The following is a 15,016-nucleotide window of genomic DNA, read 5'->3' as shown; positions in this document are numbered from 1 at the left end:
ACTGAACTTAGAGAGGGAATTCATCTTATTTATTACTAAGCAAAACAGAGTAGAGGAATGAGAAATAAAACCAAATCTTAAAACACCTCCCCCCACCCCTCCCATCTTCCTGGGCTCAACTTCACTCCCGGCTTCAACCTCCGCCCCCCTCAGCGGCACAGGGGGACGGGGAGTGGGGGTTACGGTCAGTTCATCATGCCGTGTTTCTGCCGCTTCTTCATCCTCAGGGGGAGGACTCCTCTCATCGTTCCCCTGCTCCAGTGTGGGGTACCTCTCACGGGAGACAGTCCTTCACGACCTTCTCCAACGTGAGTCTCCTCCACGGGGTGCAGACCTTCAGGAGCAAACTGCTCCAGCGTGGGTCCCCCACGGGGTCACAAGTCCTGTCAGCAAACCTGCTCTGGCATGGGGTCCTCTCTCCATGGGTCCACAGGTCCTGCCAGGAGCTTGCTCCAGCGCGGGCTTCCCACGGGGTCACAGCCTCCTTCAGGTGTCTCCACCTGCTCCGGCGTGGGGTCCTCCACAGGCTGCAGGTGGAATCTCTACACCCCCTCATCCTCCCTCCATGGGCTGCAGAGGGACAGCCTGCTTCACCATGGTCTTTACCACGGGCTGCAGGGGAATTTTGCTCCGGCGCCTGGAGCACCTCCGCCCCCTCCTTCTGCACTGACCTTGGCATCTGCTGATGTTCTTACATCTTCTCACTCCTCTCTCTGGCTGCAAAAGCGCTCTCTAACTCTTTTTCTCTTTCTTAAATATGTTATCACAGAGGTGCTGATTGGCTTGGCCTTGGCCAGCGGCAGGTCCGTCTTGGAGCCGGCTGGCATTGGCTCTATCAGACACAGATGAAGCTTCTAGCAGCTTCTCACAGAAGCCACCCCTGTAGCCCCCCCCCGGCTACCAAAACCTTGCCACGCGAAACCAACACAACAGGAAAAGCCGTATCGGACATGACAGTGTATAAAATCAGTAGTTTCCTCACACATGCTTCAAATAACAAGCCCCAAAGCCAGAAATTCCTGACAAAAATACTCTCCTGTCCTCTACATTCCCACCAATTTTAAGACGAACAAAACCTCAGCAGTTACTTCATATTAGCAAGAGTCATTAATGACATCTGAAGATTGGTCGAGCCTGGGAAAAACTAAATACAAACAGGATGAAACTCTACATAGCAGGCTTACCAGGACATATAAATGGAAAACTGACGTTTCAGGCAGTAATTACTAGAAATAGTTCCCCTGAGTCATGTTTGCACTGCCATGGCTATTGCTTTCAGACCAACGCGGCAGAGGACATTTTTTGCACATATTTTCAGACACACAGTTGCCCACCTTTACCTCATCATGACAAGAAAGGCAAGACTTTAACTACCATTCACAGAGAACGTCGTGCAATAGGAAAGCAAAAGCAAACTGATGGACTCACAACATCCAAATATAAAACATCATCAGGCTCATTGGATGTAGTCCAGCAAAGAACCCTGGGAATTCACAACACACATGCCATGTCTCCACGAGTACCTCCGCACACATGGCACCCCAAGACTCTCCTCAAACACTGCAGAGGTTGTCATGCTTGTCATGAAGAAACTCCATGGCACAATACTACTACAGCGGGACACTGAACAGGGAAAGCAGCAAACCATCTCTCTTGTGTCCTTTCACAGCCCCTCACAAACACCTGCCAGGACTCGTGTCACCAACCCCTCACAACTTCCATGGTGTTCTTTCTCCCATATACAACTGGCAAGCACTTGCCATCAAAGGGCCGGTTGCCCAGACCATTACTCTTCAACATGCACCAGCATCACCCACGGACCTCACATCACATATCTTTACAGCTCTGTGCTAAAATGAAGCTATGTTATCTCTTGGCTACACTTCTGAGAAGAAAAACACAGGTTGTAAAAGAGGAGCTGTCATCCAGGAGAGATTGGGAGAGTCAAGAGTGTGTAACACAGTTATGACGTGATAAAAACAGTAGCCTCACTTCTCCTGCCACCCACACACACTGCAAGGCTGAGCCACAATCCCACCTTCACCTCCCGGGAGCAAGAGGCACCAGCACACAGCACGTTGCTGAACAAAGCTTTGCCTTCCTTCCGTCAGGAGACGATAATGCACTACGCTCACACCACGAAGGGAGGTCCATCTGTCTCCTCGCCAACATTCTCAGAACAAAAACAAGGATTCCAAAGCTCACAAAGGATAAACAGCCAGAGGAGTGGTCACCCAACAGAGAACGGCTTCATCAAACGCATGGTGCAGGGGGAATCTCCTCCCCTCTTTTATCACACGCACTCTTCCACAGAGATGTGACTTCTACAGAGATCATGTTTACATCTATTCCCCGAAACAATAACAGAACACAAAGAGACCCTCACATCTCCTGCCTTTCACACTCACTCTAGCAAGAGCAAGAGGCACTAACACATGACACATTGCTAAACAAAGCTATGCTGATAATTACAAGTAAACTTACATCCATATAGGACCAGGTAATGAAAAGAAAACCAAAGCCATGAATCAGACAAGCAAGGCAAGAAGCATTATAAGACTAAGTGTTGTCAGAGAAACTCACCGGGAAGTCTTCTTGCTCTTCACTGCGCATGTGGAAATTCATCCCTGAGAGCACCTGGAAGTCATTCATATCTCACGCTGCAAGTGTGGCTCTAAAGTCTTGCTCTGGACTGCACCATAGGGGGTTTCATTTGAAGAAAGAGTCAACAGGGCTCAGCCATTTTTCCAAGATGTGGCATGCTCATCTGCCACTAATATGAAGCCGTAAGCGTAAATACCTTATCACAGGCCTCGCTCTCAAGCTAAGTCTTCTGGGAAATTAACCTCCCTCAATCTGCTGGCCACGCTCTTCTTAATGCACCCCAGGACACTGTTGGCCACCTTGGCCACGAGGGCACGCTGCTGGCTCATGTTTCACTTCACCATGGTTAATTAGCCAGGCACGAAATTAAATCATTGCTCAGCCAAAACCACATTGACGCACGTATTTTCTGGGTTGGAAGCCAATGTCTCACCCTCCTTCATCTGCACTCACAGCCCTAATTCCACCACGGATGATATCCAATATTTTGGCTATATGTCAGACACAGGTGAAAGAGCGTTTCATTCAGCGACATTTTAGGGGAAAAGGGATACATCAAAGTCATTGTCTTGGCAGCTGTTGTAAGGTTTACCCACCAAAATGAGGTTGTCCCAGCTTTGGACCATGACAAAGAACCACCCAAAAAACCACAAGGCATGAAAGGGAAAACTACCAAAGGGAGGGAATCATAGCTTAACATTTCAGCTTATGTCAACTGCAGTCGGTACACAAGAAGGATGTCTGGTTGGTAAAAAGGTCCACAAGAGCCTCATGCAGAAGCTCACACCACAGACCATAGCCACGGTTCCTCAAACTCAAGTCTTGGGACAAAATCTAGACAGACAGATTTTGTCCCCCTGCCCAAACATCACACAACACAAAAGCTACCTTTGCAGACAGGCACCGTTGAAGGAAAAGTTGCACACACAACTGCTCCTTATCTGACAACAAGGATCATAGCATAGATGCATGCAGAGATTTCTCTGCTCATAACATTGTTTTCATAACACTGTTTTGAAGAAATATAACATGCTTATGCACATAAGTGCATAAGTGATATGGAGCCCTCTTAAAGACCCAGTTGTCATAGTACCAACTCAAAGACCCCACCATTCTACTTCAGCACATGGGAAACTTGGAAGACATATCCCGTGCAAATCTTAATGTAAATTGCACGTCAATGCACAGTAACTGCCATGCATGGGAAACATCATGCAGCAGGAAAGTAGTAAACTGATGAACCCACAGCTTGGTCACTTGGAATCTGAGCAGCGGGATCTAAGTACTTCATTAAGCTCTTTATAAACAGAAGAGCACAAATGATGAGCAGCATTTAGAGAAGGTGCATAATAAAGGGGTTTTGTAGATAGCGCATACACAATTTGCTCTTCCCAAAGCTCCCTTTACTCTAGGTTTTTATCCTAGAGTACGTAATTAAGCTGTTTGTGAAGAATTGACGACAACCTGCAAACACACAGAATGAACCTCCAGGGCTCCCAGTACAGAAGGAATAACACCTCTTCGAGCCAAACTTCTTTGGGAAGAAGAAACTCACAGTGCCTGATACTACACCTGGACACTGAACAGGGAAAGGAGCAAAGCATAGCTCTTGGGTCCTTCAGCACCTCCTCATGCACACATCCCCGGACTCTCCTCTCCCAACTTTTCACAACTTCCATCATGGTCTTTGACCCTCATAATTTACAAGCACGTGTGATATCACAGGAGTGATAACCGAGTGAAACAAAGACAAACTTGAGAAAAACACCTCACCTAACATGCCATTCAGGACAAAAACAATTGTGTATTACGAATAGACCCATCCTATGAATGAAACTGTTCACTGGCTGGTAAGGGGCACAGAAAACGAAGAGAATCTTTCTAATGAGTCCAGTTATTAAGAATATATAGTATGCTGTTCCTCACACACTGCTTTCAATGGTAATAACAAACTATGTAAGATCAAGTGCTACCATATCTAGTTGGTAAAAAGTCCACAGGAGCCTTGCACAGAAGCTCACACCACAGACCATAGCCACAGTTCCTCCAAGTCAAGTCTCGGGACAATGAAGAAGAGGAAAATGCAGGGAAACACAACGGTGGGCCTCACCCAATAACTAAGACCAAATGAACTTTTACATCATCTTTACATCTTTCAGACCTTTCATATTACACCCCAGCAAACTTCTTCAGCAGCCCTGTCTCTGGACACACAGAATTTGTCCCCCTGCCCAAACATCACACAACACAAAAGCTACCTTTGCAGACAGGCACCGTTGAAAGAAAAAGTTGCACGCACCACTGCTCCTTACCTGACAACAAGGATCACAGCAAGGATGCACGTTCATAACATGATTTTGAAGAAATACATATTGAATATATTTTGAAATACAGTTGAATTATATATAAAAATATATATTGAATTACATTGAAGCACATAAGCCATATGCAGCCCCGATAAACACTCAGTTGTCAAAGTATCAACTCAAAGACACCATCATCCTGCTTCAACACAGGGGCAACTTGGAAGATATATCACGCTTAAATCTTAATGCAGAATGTAGCTCTATGCTCAATAACTGCCACTGCCAAGACTCTCCTCAAACACTTCATAGCTCGCATAGTTGTTAATGATCATCATCATTTGCAGACAGGCTCCATGCAAAGAAAAGTTGCACTGATAACTTCTCCTCACCACGGGTAACTCCTGACTTCTCACCACGTGCCTGTGACAAGCAAGAGCATTTCCTCCAGTACCTTTTTAAGGAAACACATCTATGGAAGTCCTCCTCTTTACAGCTCTACACACGAAAGGCACATACGGGACAGTCAGGCAAATGTAACAGATTTGGTGCTCAAGACATTGTCAGAGACAGGGGCCCACCTTCAGCAGATCATTCCAGGGAGCAAGGCAAGAAGTTAACAGCTGCAGAAAGGAAGGGATCAGAACATAGCCTTCTGGATGAAGGCACTTAGGGAGTACGTGCATAATTAAGGTGTTTAGTAGGTCGCCAATACACACTTTGCTCTTCCCAGAGCTCCCATTATGCCCTTTGTCCTCAGTACTTCATTAAGCTCTTTGTTAAACAGAAGAGCGCAAACGACGAGCCGCTCAGTTAGACACGGGGCCTTTCGCGCTCCGTTTCAAGACACTCTCCCCCCACTCGAGCACGTGCGCCGTCGGGAACATAGCCCACGCTGCTGCCACCTCCCACCTGCTAATCGGGCGACACATCCACCCCGAAGAGCTCATGCTGGCAGGAAAAGCGGAAGTACAGCCGTCAGGGGACAAAATGAGCCACGGCAGCTGGCGCGTGATCAACCCCCAGGGCCCCGCTGGAACGAAACCCCAGCCCAGGGCAGCCCCACGCTCCTGCTGCCTCCCCCACTCCCACGTTCAGCGCCCGCGAGCAAGAGGCGGCAGCGCAGAGCGCGCTGCTGAGCGAAGCTTTGCAGAAGACGGCGCGGGGGAAAGGGCGGAGGAGCAGCGGAGGGAAGCGTCGCGGAGCAAGCGCGGTCAGAGGAACTCACCGGGGCAGCGGCGGGGTCGGCGCGGCGGGCGCCGGCAGGGTCCTCCCCGAGCAGCGGCGCGGGCTCGTCGGGCGGCGGCCGGGCCGGGAGGGTGTCGCAGCAGCTGCCGCCCGACAAGCGGAGCTGGCTCTTGCGCGAGTCGGCGGTGAGCGACACCTCGTGCGAGTAGGAGTGCAGGAAGGCGCGGACGCCGTCGATGCCCACGAAGTGCGAGGCCGGGACGCCGCGCAAGGCGCCGCTGCCCGCCGCCAGCAGCTGCGAGCGGCGCCAGCGCCGCAGGCGCAGCGCCAGCAGCAGCAGCAGGAAGGCGAGGAAGAAGCAGGACACGGCGGCCACGGCCACCACCAGCCACCGCGTCAGGCTGCCGGCCGGCTCGCCCGGCGCCGCCGCCGCCGCGCTGCCCAGCTCCGACAGCAGCTCGGCCACGCTCTCGGCCAGCACCACCGTCAGCGTGGCCGTGGCCGACAGCGCCGGCCGCCCGTGGTCCTTCACCACCACCACCAGGCTCTGCCGCGCCGCGTCGCGGGCCAGCGGGAAGCGCGCCGTGCGCACCTCGCCGCTGTGCAGCCCCACGCGGAACAGCCCCGGCTCCGTCGCCTTGGCCAGCTCGTACGACAGCCACGCGTTCTGCCCCGCGTCCGCGTCCACCGCCACCACCTTGGCCACCAGCGCCCCGGGCTCGGCCGAGCGCGGCGCCAGCTCCACGCCCGCCCAGCCCGCGCCCGGCGCCGGCGCCGGCGGCGGGTACAGCACCTGCGGCGCGTTGTCGTTCTCGTCCACGATCACCAGCCGCACCGACACGTTGCTGCTCAGCGCCGGCGCGCCGCCGTCCTCCGCCCGCACCCACAGCCCCACCTCGCGCACCTCCTCGTAGTCGAAGGAGCGCAGCGCGTACAGCGCGCCCGTCTCCGCCTGCACCGACACGTAGGACGAGAGCGGCGCGCCCCGCACGCGCCCCTCCGACAGCCGGTACCGCACGCGCGCGTTCTGCCCCCAGTCCGCGTCCGCCGCCCGCACCGTCAGCACCAGCGCGCCCGCCGCGTTGTTCTCGGGCAGCCGGGCGCTGTAGCGCGCCTCCGCGAACACCGGCGCGTTGTCGTTCACGTCCAGCACCCGCAGCGCCAGCACCGCGCTGCTCCACAGCGACGGCGACCCGCCGTCCGCCGCCCGCACCGTCACGTTGTACTCCGACACCTTCTCACGGTCCAACTCCTCGGCCGTCACCACGCGGTAGTACTCCTCAAAGGTCTTCTCCAGGCGGAACGGCAGCCGCTCCGCGATGCTGCACCGCACCTCGCCGTTCGCCCCCGAGTCCCGGTCCTGCACGTGCAGCAGGGCCACCACCGTCCCCGACGGCGCGTCCTCGGAGATCGCGCTCAGCGCCGACGACACTCTCAGTTCGGGCGCGTTGTCGTTGACGTCTGTCACCGTGATCGCGACTTTCGCCGTTTCAGAAAGGCCGCCGGCGTCATGTGCCTGCACCACCAGTTCGTAGGAGTCGCCATTCTCGAAGTCCAGGCTCCGCAGCAGCGTGATCGCTCCCGTCTCGGCGTCCAGCTGGAAAATCTGGGAGGCTTTCTCTGTGATTTTCTTCAGGGAGTATTTCACGTGCCCGTTCATCCCCTCGTCGGCGTCGGTGGCCGTGAGGGTGACGAGGACGGAGCCCACGGGCACGTCCTCCGGCACACGCACCGTGTACTCCGCCTGGCTGAACACGGGCGCGTTGTCGTTCGCGTCCAGCACGGCCACGCGGATCCGCGCCGTGCCCGTCCGCGACGGCTCGCCGCCGTCGCTCGCCCTCAGCACCAGCTCGTGAAACGCCGCCGCCTCCCGGTCCAGCGCCTTCGCCAGCACCAGCTCGGGACGCTGATCCCCGCCGGGGCCCGCCTGCACGGCCAGCGAGAAGTGCTCGTCGCCGCTCAGCTCGTAGCTCCGCACCGAATTCGACCCCGCGTCCGGGTCGTGAGCCTCGGCCAGGGGAAACCGCGACCCCGGCGCTGTCGTCTCGCTCATTCTCTCCTCCAGCTCGATTTCCTTGAAGCTGGGGGCGTTGTCGTTAATGTCCGTGATTTCCACTTCGATTCCGTGAACTTGCATTTCCCCCTCCACGATCACCTCACACCGCAGCACGCATTGCTGAACGCTCTCGCAGAGCTGCTCTCTGTCTATCCTCTCCGCCGTCACTAAATGTCCCGTCTTCCCGTGCAGAGAGAAATACTGCGTCCGGCCGTTATCCAAGATGCGGACGCCGCGGTGTCGGAGCGCCGGCAGGTCGAGCCCCAGGTCCTTGGCCACGTCGCCCACGAACGAGCCCTTCGGCATCTCCTCGGGAAGCGAGTAGCGCAGCTGCCCCCGCGCCGCCTCCCACGCCGCCACCAGCACGCACCACAGCAGGGCTCGCTCACGCCGGCCCCGCCGTCTCCCCGCCGCCCACATCGCCGCCGACCCACCGCCGGCACCGCACCACCGCCCACCGACGATCCGGCTCGGCGTCTGTCTCCGGCTCTGTCTCGCCGCTCCCGGCCGCTGCCGCCGGCCCCTCCGCCTCGCTGCAGCACGGCTCCGCACCGCGGGGACGCTCGCAGACCGCCCGGGCGCCGAGACAGCCAGCCAGCCAGCCAGTCGGGCCGCAGCGGGCGGGGCTGCCTGCAGCGCTCCGGCCTTCCTCTCGCTCCTCCTCGGTCAACAGCGGCGCCCGCAGCCTCCTCCCGGCACTGCAGGCACCGACCGCTGCCGAATCTTATCCTACTAGTCCAACAGCAGTAGTTCCACCACGAATTGCACCGGTTTTCGCGTGCTTCGCTGACATTTCCCTCACCCTTTCTGCGGATGAGAACAGCCTCACACTCGAACGCCACCAGCCACATCAGTTTCCCAAACCCCGACCCCATAGCACAAGGCAGCAATGGAGATGCCCCCTCAAAAGGAGTCCTCCTCCTCAGGGACCGCCCTTCCTTCTCGACTTGTAGCTTCTCCCCTGTACACCGGAGCCCGCTCTGAATCAGCCGCCATTTCTCCCCTTTCCTCAACCACCACTTCGGAATTTGTCCTTGTACCCTTACACACACTACAGGCCTTGCTTATCATGAGGACTTACTGCTCCATTCCAGAGTAACTCTTGATGCACACACACTCTCTGTCAGGGTATCATTACAAAACAAAAAGCAGCATAGGGAAAATTCTTCCCGAGAACAACTCTTAGGGAAATGGGGGATACAAAAAAAGAAAACTCTGAAATACAAAATACGAATTGCTTTGGTTTTGTGTTTCATGGGGGGGTGGGTTTTTTTGTCGTTGTTGTGTTTTGGGGTTTTTTAAAATTTCACTTTCTACGGGTTAACCCTTCCTGAAAAACACAGATTGGGAAAGGTAAAAAAAGAGAGAACAAAAAAATGAGAATCACTCGAGAAAGAATGCCTGGAAAATATTAGTCAGCTTCGATAATGCCCTTATTTCTCCAGCAGCCTTTCCTCGAGAGATGGGAGGGCACACGGCAGAGGCGGAGGATCGACAATCTGTAATTTCTCCATTCACCGAGTCACACACACGTTTCCTTTGGGAGTCCAACACCGAAACATCATTAATCAACGGGGCTTTGCTCAGCCGTCACCAAGGTGCAAGTCTATCGCCTCAGGAAAAAGTGATTTATTCAAGTATTTCGATACCTTGAAGGGGTTTTCATTTTCTCAGAAATCACAGCGTAAAAGATTGATGCTTGTTAGTAACGCATTCATCTGATTCCTTAATCTTCATGTGTGTAGGACATCTTTTCAACAAAATACTGTAGGTCAGCGAGAGACAAGTACTACTGCACACCCTAAACTATGCGGACCATTTGTAAATGTGCAAATTGACTTTATCCAAGTGACTAACTGTTGTCATTTTGCGTATTTCGTTCTTGGTTTGAGATGTGTTCTCAGGATGGGAAGAGATCACTCCTTGTAAACTGGCGGACGCAACGAAATAAAACTCTCGGGGGAAAGCGGTATACCAAAAAGAAAACAGGCTCTGAAATACAAACTCCGATGGAGGTCATTTGGTTTTGTTTGTTTGTTTCTTGGGTTTGGGTTGGTTTGGGCGGGGGGTGTGTGTGTGTGTGTTGTGTTGTTGTGTTGTGTTTTGTTTTGTTTTGTTTTCCCCGGGGGGGAGATACTATTCGACGAATTAACCCTTGAGTAAAAAGACAAGTCAAGAAGAGTAAAACAATAAGGGAACAAAAAAAAGTGAAATAACTGCACAAATCACTCTGAGAAAGAATGCCTGGAAAATACGGCTCGGCCTCCGTAGTATTACCATTTCTGCAGCAGCATGCCCTGGAGAGATGGAGAGGCAGAACAACAGTCTGTAACTTCTCCATTCATGGAGCCACACGCACGTTTCCTTTGGGAGTGCAACACCGAAACAGCATTAACCAACGGAGCATTCCTCAGCCGTCACCCAGGTGCAAGTACATCGCCTTGGGAAAAAGCACTCAGGAAAAATATCCAACACCGAGCGTCAACCCCCATTGTCCAGATCTCGTCAATTAAAACTAAAAACATTAAAATGAACCGACACAAAACGTCAATCAGAGCTTCACCACACTTGTACAATTTTCTACAGCACAAGTGGAATGGCGAGAAGCTCTCCACTGAGTCTACACGAGTGACTGCTGATGACACCCGTTCGCACAAGCCAAGGTGGACACGGCACAGGGTTATTTCATTCGGTCGTGGAAACAGACATCGGCAGTAACCGCACCAGCAGACACAGCAAGACCCGGCGACCCCGTCATGTAGAGTCAGCGGATCTCACTCTACACAGTAAGGATCCGCCTTCACCGTTAGTAACATTTCAGACAAAACAAGCTTCCTAGTCAAAACTTCTCAGCTGAAACTGAACCTGCGCCCCCCGATGAACCCGAAAGTCCCGGCGCCAACTGCATGCCCTGAAGGGAACGGGGTTACCCTGTTCCTTCTTTCATTGCTTCGCGGATACGCGGATCAGCCCCAGCACCCGGGAAAGCCAGGAGGAGAAGGACGGAGGTTCAGAAAGACCCAAGGAACTCATTCGGCACAGAAAGCATCCACGTACCGTCTTACACAGCACACGTCTTGTAAAGAAAACAACTCAGCTGAACCTGAACGCGTGATGAACCAAAAAGCCCCATCACTAAATGCTTGCTCAGAATTCAAAAGGAAAAAACGTGGGGGTTTTGTTTTGTTTTCTTGGGGTTTTTTGGCTTGTGAACGTCCAGCATCAGAAGAACTCGTTCTATCCCGGAGCTACGGCATACCTGTAGCATTTTCTCCAGCACAAGCTGGATGGCAAGAACCTCTCCACTGAGCCTGCGGCCAACAAGGACACGGCACAGGAGTGTGTCATTCGTTCGTGGAAAGAGAGGTCGGGAAGACCATGCAGCGCCCCAGCAGCACAGCGCAGCGCATCAGCCTGGGCGTGAGGTTGGGAAAGGCTCAGGGACAAGGACCGCGCGGGCTTACAGACCTGCGGTGCGTCGGGGTCGGCGGGCGGCTCTCCCGCGCCGGCGCTGCTGCTCGGGCTCCGCTTCCCGCAGGGCTCCCCGCCGAGAAGCTCCTCCGCGGGCAGGCTGGGCAGCGGCGGCGGCGGCGGCAGCCAAGCGGCCTCGGCGACGGCGCGTCCCGGCGCCACGCACAGGTTGTAGGAGTAGGGCAAGGTGCCCTCGCAGAAGTCGGCCGGGAAGGCGGCGCCGGCCACGGAGAAGCGCTGCGCGCCCAGGCAGCGCAGCACGGCGGGCGGCCCGGCCCCGCGCACCCGCGCCAGCACGGCCAGCGCCACGCTCAGCAGGAAGAGGGCCGAGAGGAGCGCCAGCGCCAGCACCAGGTAGAACTGCAGCTCCGCCGGCGAGTCGGCGCCCGCCGCCCGCTCGCTCAGCTCCGGCAGCGCCTCCTGCAAGCTCTCGGCCAGCACCACGTGCAGCGTGGCCGTGGCCGACAGCGCCGGCTGCCCGTGGTCCTTCACCACGGCCACCAGCCGCTGCTTCGCCGCGTCCCTCTCCGACACGGCCCGCGCCGTGCGCACCTCGCCGCTGTGCAGCCCCACGCGGAACAGCGCCGGCTCCGGCGCCTGCACCAGCTCGTACGACAGCCACGCGTTGCGCCCCGCGTCCGCGTCCACCGCCACCACCTTGGCCACCAGGTACCCGGCCTCGGCCGACCGCGGCACCACCTCGAACGGCGCCGCGGCCGGGACCGGCGCCGACCCCGCTCCCGCCCCCGACCCCGCCGCTCCCGCCGCTCCCGCGCCCGCCGCCGGCCACAGCACCCGCGGCGCGTTGTCGTTGCGGTCCAGCACGAAGACGCGCACCGTCGCCGTCGAGCTCCGCGCCGGCGCCCCGCCGTCCTGCGCCCGCACCGCCACCGCGAACTCGCGGCACTGCTCGTAGTCGAAGGAGCGCTGCGCGTACACCGCGCCGCTCCGCGCCTCCACCGACACGTACGGCGCCGCGCCCGCGCTGCCGCCCGCCAGCCAGTAGCTCACGCGCCCGTTGGCGCCCGCGTCCGCGTCCCGCGCGCGCACGCGCAGCACCGGCGCGCCCGCCGCGTTGTTCTCCGCCACGTAGGCGCTGTAGGCGGCCTCCTCGAACACCGGCGCGTTGTCGTTCACGTCCGACACGTCCAGCACCAGCGCCGTGCGGCTCGACAGCGCCGGGCTGCCCCGGTCCCGGGCCACCACCGTCACACGGTGCTCGGCCGCCTGCTCCCGGTCCAGCGCGCTCGACGTCACCACCTTGTACGAGCCGCCCGACGACGCCACGATCGACAGCGGCGCCTCGCCCCACAGCTCGCACCACACCTGACCGTTCTCCCCGGAGTCCCGGTCCCGCACTTTCACCACGGCCACCACCGTGCCGGCCGGCGCGTCCTCGGGCACCGGGCTCGACACCGACAGCATCGTGATTTCGGGCGCGTTGTCGTTCTCGTCGGTGATGTCTATCTGCACCTTGCAGTGAGCCGTCAGCCCGCCGCCGTCCCTCGCCTCCAGGCCGAACCCGTACTTGCTCCTCTCCTCGAAGTCCAGCGGCCCCGCCGTCCTGACCTCGCCGCTGGCGCTGTCGACACTGAACAAGGCGCGGACGCCGTCCGGGACGTTGCCGAAGGAGTAGGAGACCCGCCCGTTGGAGCCCGCGTCCGCATCCGTGGCTCGCACGCGCAGCACCAGCGACCCCGCCGGCAGATTCTCCCGCACTCGCGCCTCGTAGACGCCTTTGCTGAACACGGGCGCGTTGTCGTTGGCGTCCGTCACGTTGACGCGAACCTGCACCGTCCCGGACCTCACCGGCTCCCCGCCATCCACCGCCGTCAGCGCCAGCTGAAAGGAGCTCTGCTTCTCACGGTCCAGCGCTCTCTCCAGCACTAATTCCGGCTGCTTGCTTCCATCCGGGCTCTCCTTGACGGCCAGCGAGAAGGACGAGTCGCCAGTGAGCTGGTAAGTCAGCAGCGAGTTGCTGCCCACGTCCGCGTCTCGGGCCATCTCCAGCGGGAAACGAGCACCGGGAAGCGTCCATTCACCAATCTCCAGGTCCAGAGCAGGCTTGCTGAAGGCCGGTGCGTTGTCGTTGACGTCCTGGATGGCCACCTCGACGTGGAAAACGTTCAGCGGGTTCTGCACCAGCGCCTCGAAGCTGACGGAGCAGGACGCCGACTCGCCGCACAGCTCCTCCCGGTCCAGCCGCTCGCTCACGTACAGGTTCCCGGTCTCCTCGCTCACCGTGAAGTATTGCTTCTCCGCGCTGAGCCGCAGCTTGCGTGCCGGCAGCTCGGCCGGGCTCAGCCCCAGGTCCCGCGCCAGCGGCCCCACCAGCGAGCCTCTGCCCAGCTCCTCGGGGATGGCGTAGCGGATCCGCTCCGGCGACGCCCGGCACCACAAGCCCAGCAGCAAAGCGGCCAGCAGCACTCGCCCGGCTGCTCGCCCGCGGCTCGGCACCGGCACCGGCACCGGCACACGCCCCGGCCCCGGCCCGCCCGCCATTCTGGGCAGCGCTCGCCGCGCTCTCCTCCCTTCCTTCCAGCCGCTCTCCGCAGCGAGCGCAGGGGCCGCCGCAGGGCAGCGATCTCGGCGCCGCCTCGGACCCCGCTGCTCCCCGCGCCGCGCCGCCTCTCGCCTCTGCTGCCCGTGCCGCTGCCCACAATGGCCGGCGCCGTGCGAGCCGGCAGCCCGCGGGGGCAGGACGCTGCGGCGGCTCCGGCTCCGGCTGCGGCTCCGGCTCCAGCGCCGCTCCGCGGCGGCCAACAGCGGCACCCGGAGGCGCCGCGACGACACCGCAGCCGGCTGATGGCCGCGCTCCCGGCGGGACGGGCTTTTGGCCGCTCTCCGCTGCCTCCACCCAGCCTTGGGGTCTCCCTTGCATGAGACCCGCCGAGCCAGAAGCACTCGCTTGCTTGCTGCAGCTCCAAAGGCGTTTGTACCCGAGATACGCTGTCGGCTGCTTTTAGGTCATCGCCTTGAGTCCAGCGAACACTCAGAAACAAATAGCTGGGGCAGAGCAAAAAACAACTCAGCTGCACGTAATAAAATCACATGGAACTAGAAGATCAGTAAAGAATTTTAAAGCTGCAGAAGACTTTCTTTTCCATTTTGCTTTCATTTCCCTTCATTTCTTCAATATTTCTCATCGAAGTCTCTGACATTGCTCCCCTTACTAGTTTTTCTTGTAGGGAGAAAAACCATCACACGGAGAATTGTATCACCGCAAAGGTAAGGCGCATAGCTCTATGCTAAGATAGCAGAATGACCTTCATTATTTTCCCAAGTCACAAAAATTCCTACTTTTGTGCCTCCGTACTGCAGGGGCTGACAATGGGAAATTGAACAGTGGTGCCACATCCACAGCTTCTCTGGGCAGCCTCTTCCAGTGTCTCAC

The 15,016-nt window shown here is 57.3% G+C and overlaps 3 protein-coding genes across 3 annotated transcripts in view; all 3 read right to left on the bottom strand.

Annotated features, from left to right (window-relative positions):
* The window catches only part of LOC104636655 (protocadherin gamma-C5-like), a 231,919-nt gene that overhangs the window by 130,459 nt on the left and 86,444 nt on the right, over positions 1-15,016 (bottom strand). The gene's annotated exons all lie outside the window — the stretch shown is intronic.
* LOC142603901 (protocadherin gamma-A10-like) lies at positions 5,823-9,406 on the bottom strand. Its single transcript, XM_075766876.1, has 2 exons — positions 5,974-9,406; positions 5,823-5,858 (listed from the first exon to the last, which is right to left on the bottom strand). The coding sequence occupies exons 1-2, from the start codon at positions 8,569-8,571 to the stop codon at positions 5,823-5,825; spliced, it is 2,634 nt and encodes an 877-aa protein (XP_075622991.1). The 5' UTR covers positions 8,572-9,406.
* LOC142603802 (protocadherin gamma-B5-like) lies at positions 11,213-14,514 on the bottom strand. The gene has a single exon (XM_075766145.1). The coding sequence runs from the start codon at positions 14,122-14,124 to the stop codon at positions 11,389-11,391; it is 2,736 nt and encodes a 911-aa protein (XP_075622260.1). The 5' UTR covers positions 14,125-14,514; the 3' UTR covers positions 11,213-11,388.

This window comes from Balearica regulorum, chromosome 14 (assembly GCF_011004875.1).
Source record: "Balearica regulorum gibbericeps isolate bBalReg1 chromosome 14, bBalReg1.pri, whole genome shotgun sequence".
NCBI lineage: Eukaryota > Metazoa > Chordata > Aves > Gruiformes > Gruidae > Balearica > Balearica regulorum.
Note: the sequence above shows the minus strand (reverse complement) of the source record. Positions and strands in the feature narration are given on the sequence as shown.

Bases quoted from the DNA above. Each gene is read 5' to 3' on its own strand.
- LOC142603901 (XM_075766876.1), bottom strand. From the start codon at position 8,571: ATGTGGGCGGCGGGGAGACGGCGGGGCCGGCGTGAGCGAGCCCTGCTG. The intron at 5,859-5,973 runs GTGGGGCTGCCC...TTTTCCTGCCAG, and splicing joins GTGGGGGAGGCAGCAGGAGC to CATGAGCTCTTCGGGGTGGA.
- LOC142603802 (XM_075766145.1), bottom strand. From the start codon at position 14,124: ATGGCGGGCGGGCCGGGGCCGGGGCGTGTGCCGGTGCCGGTGCCGGTG.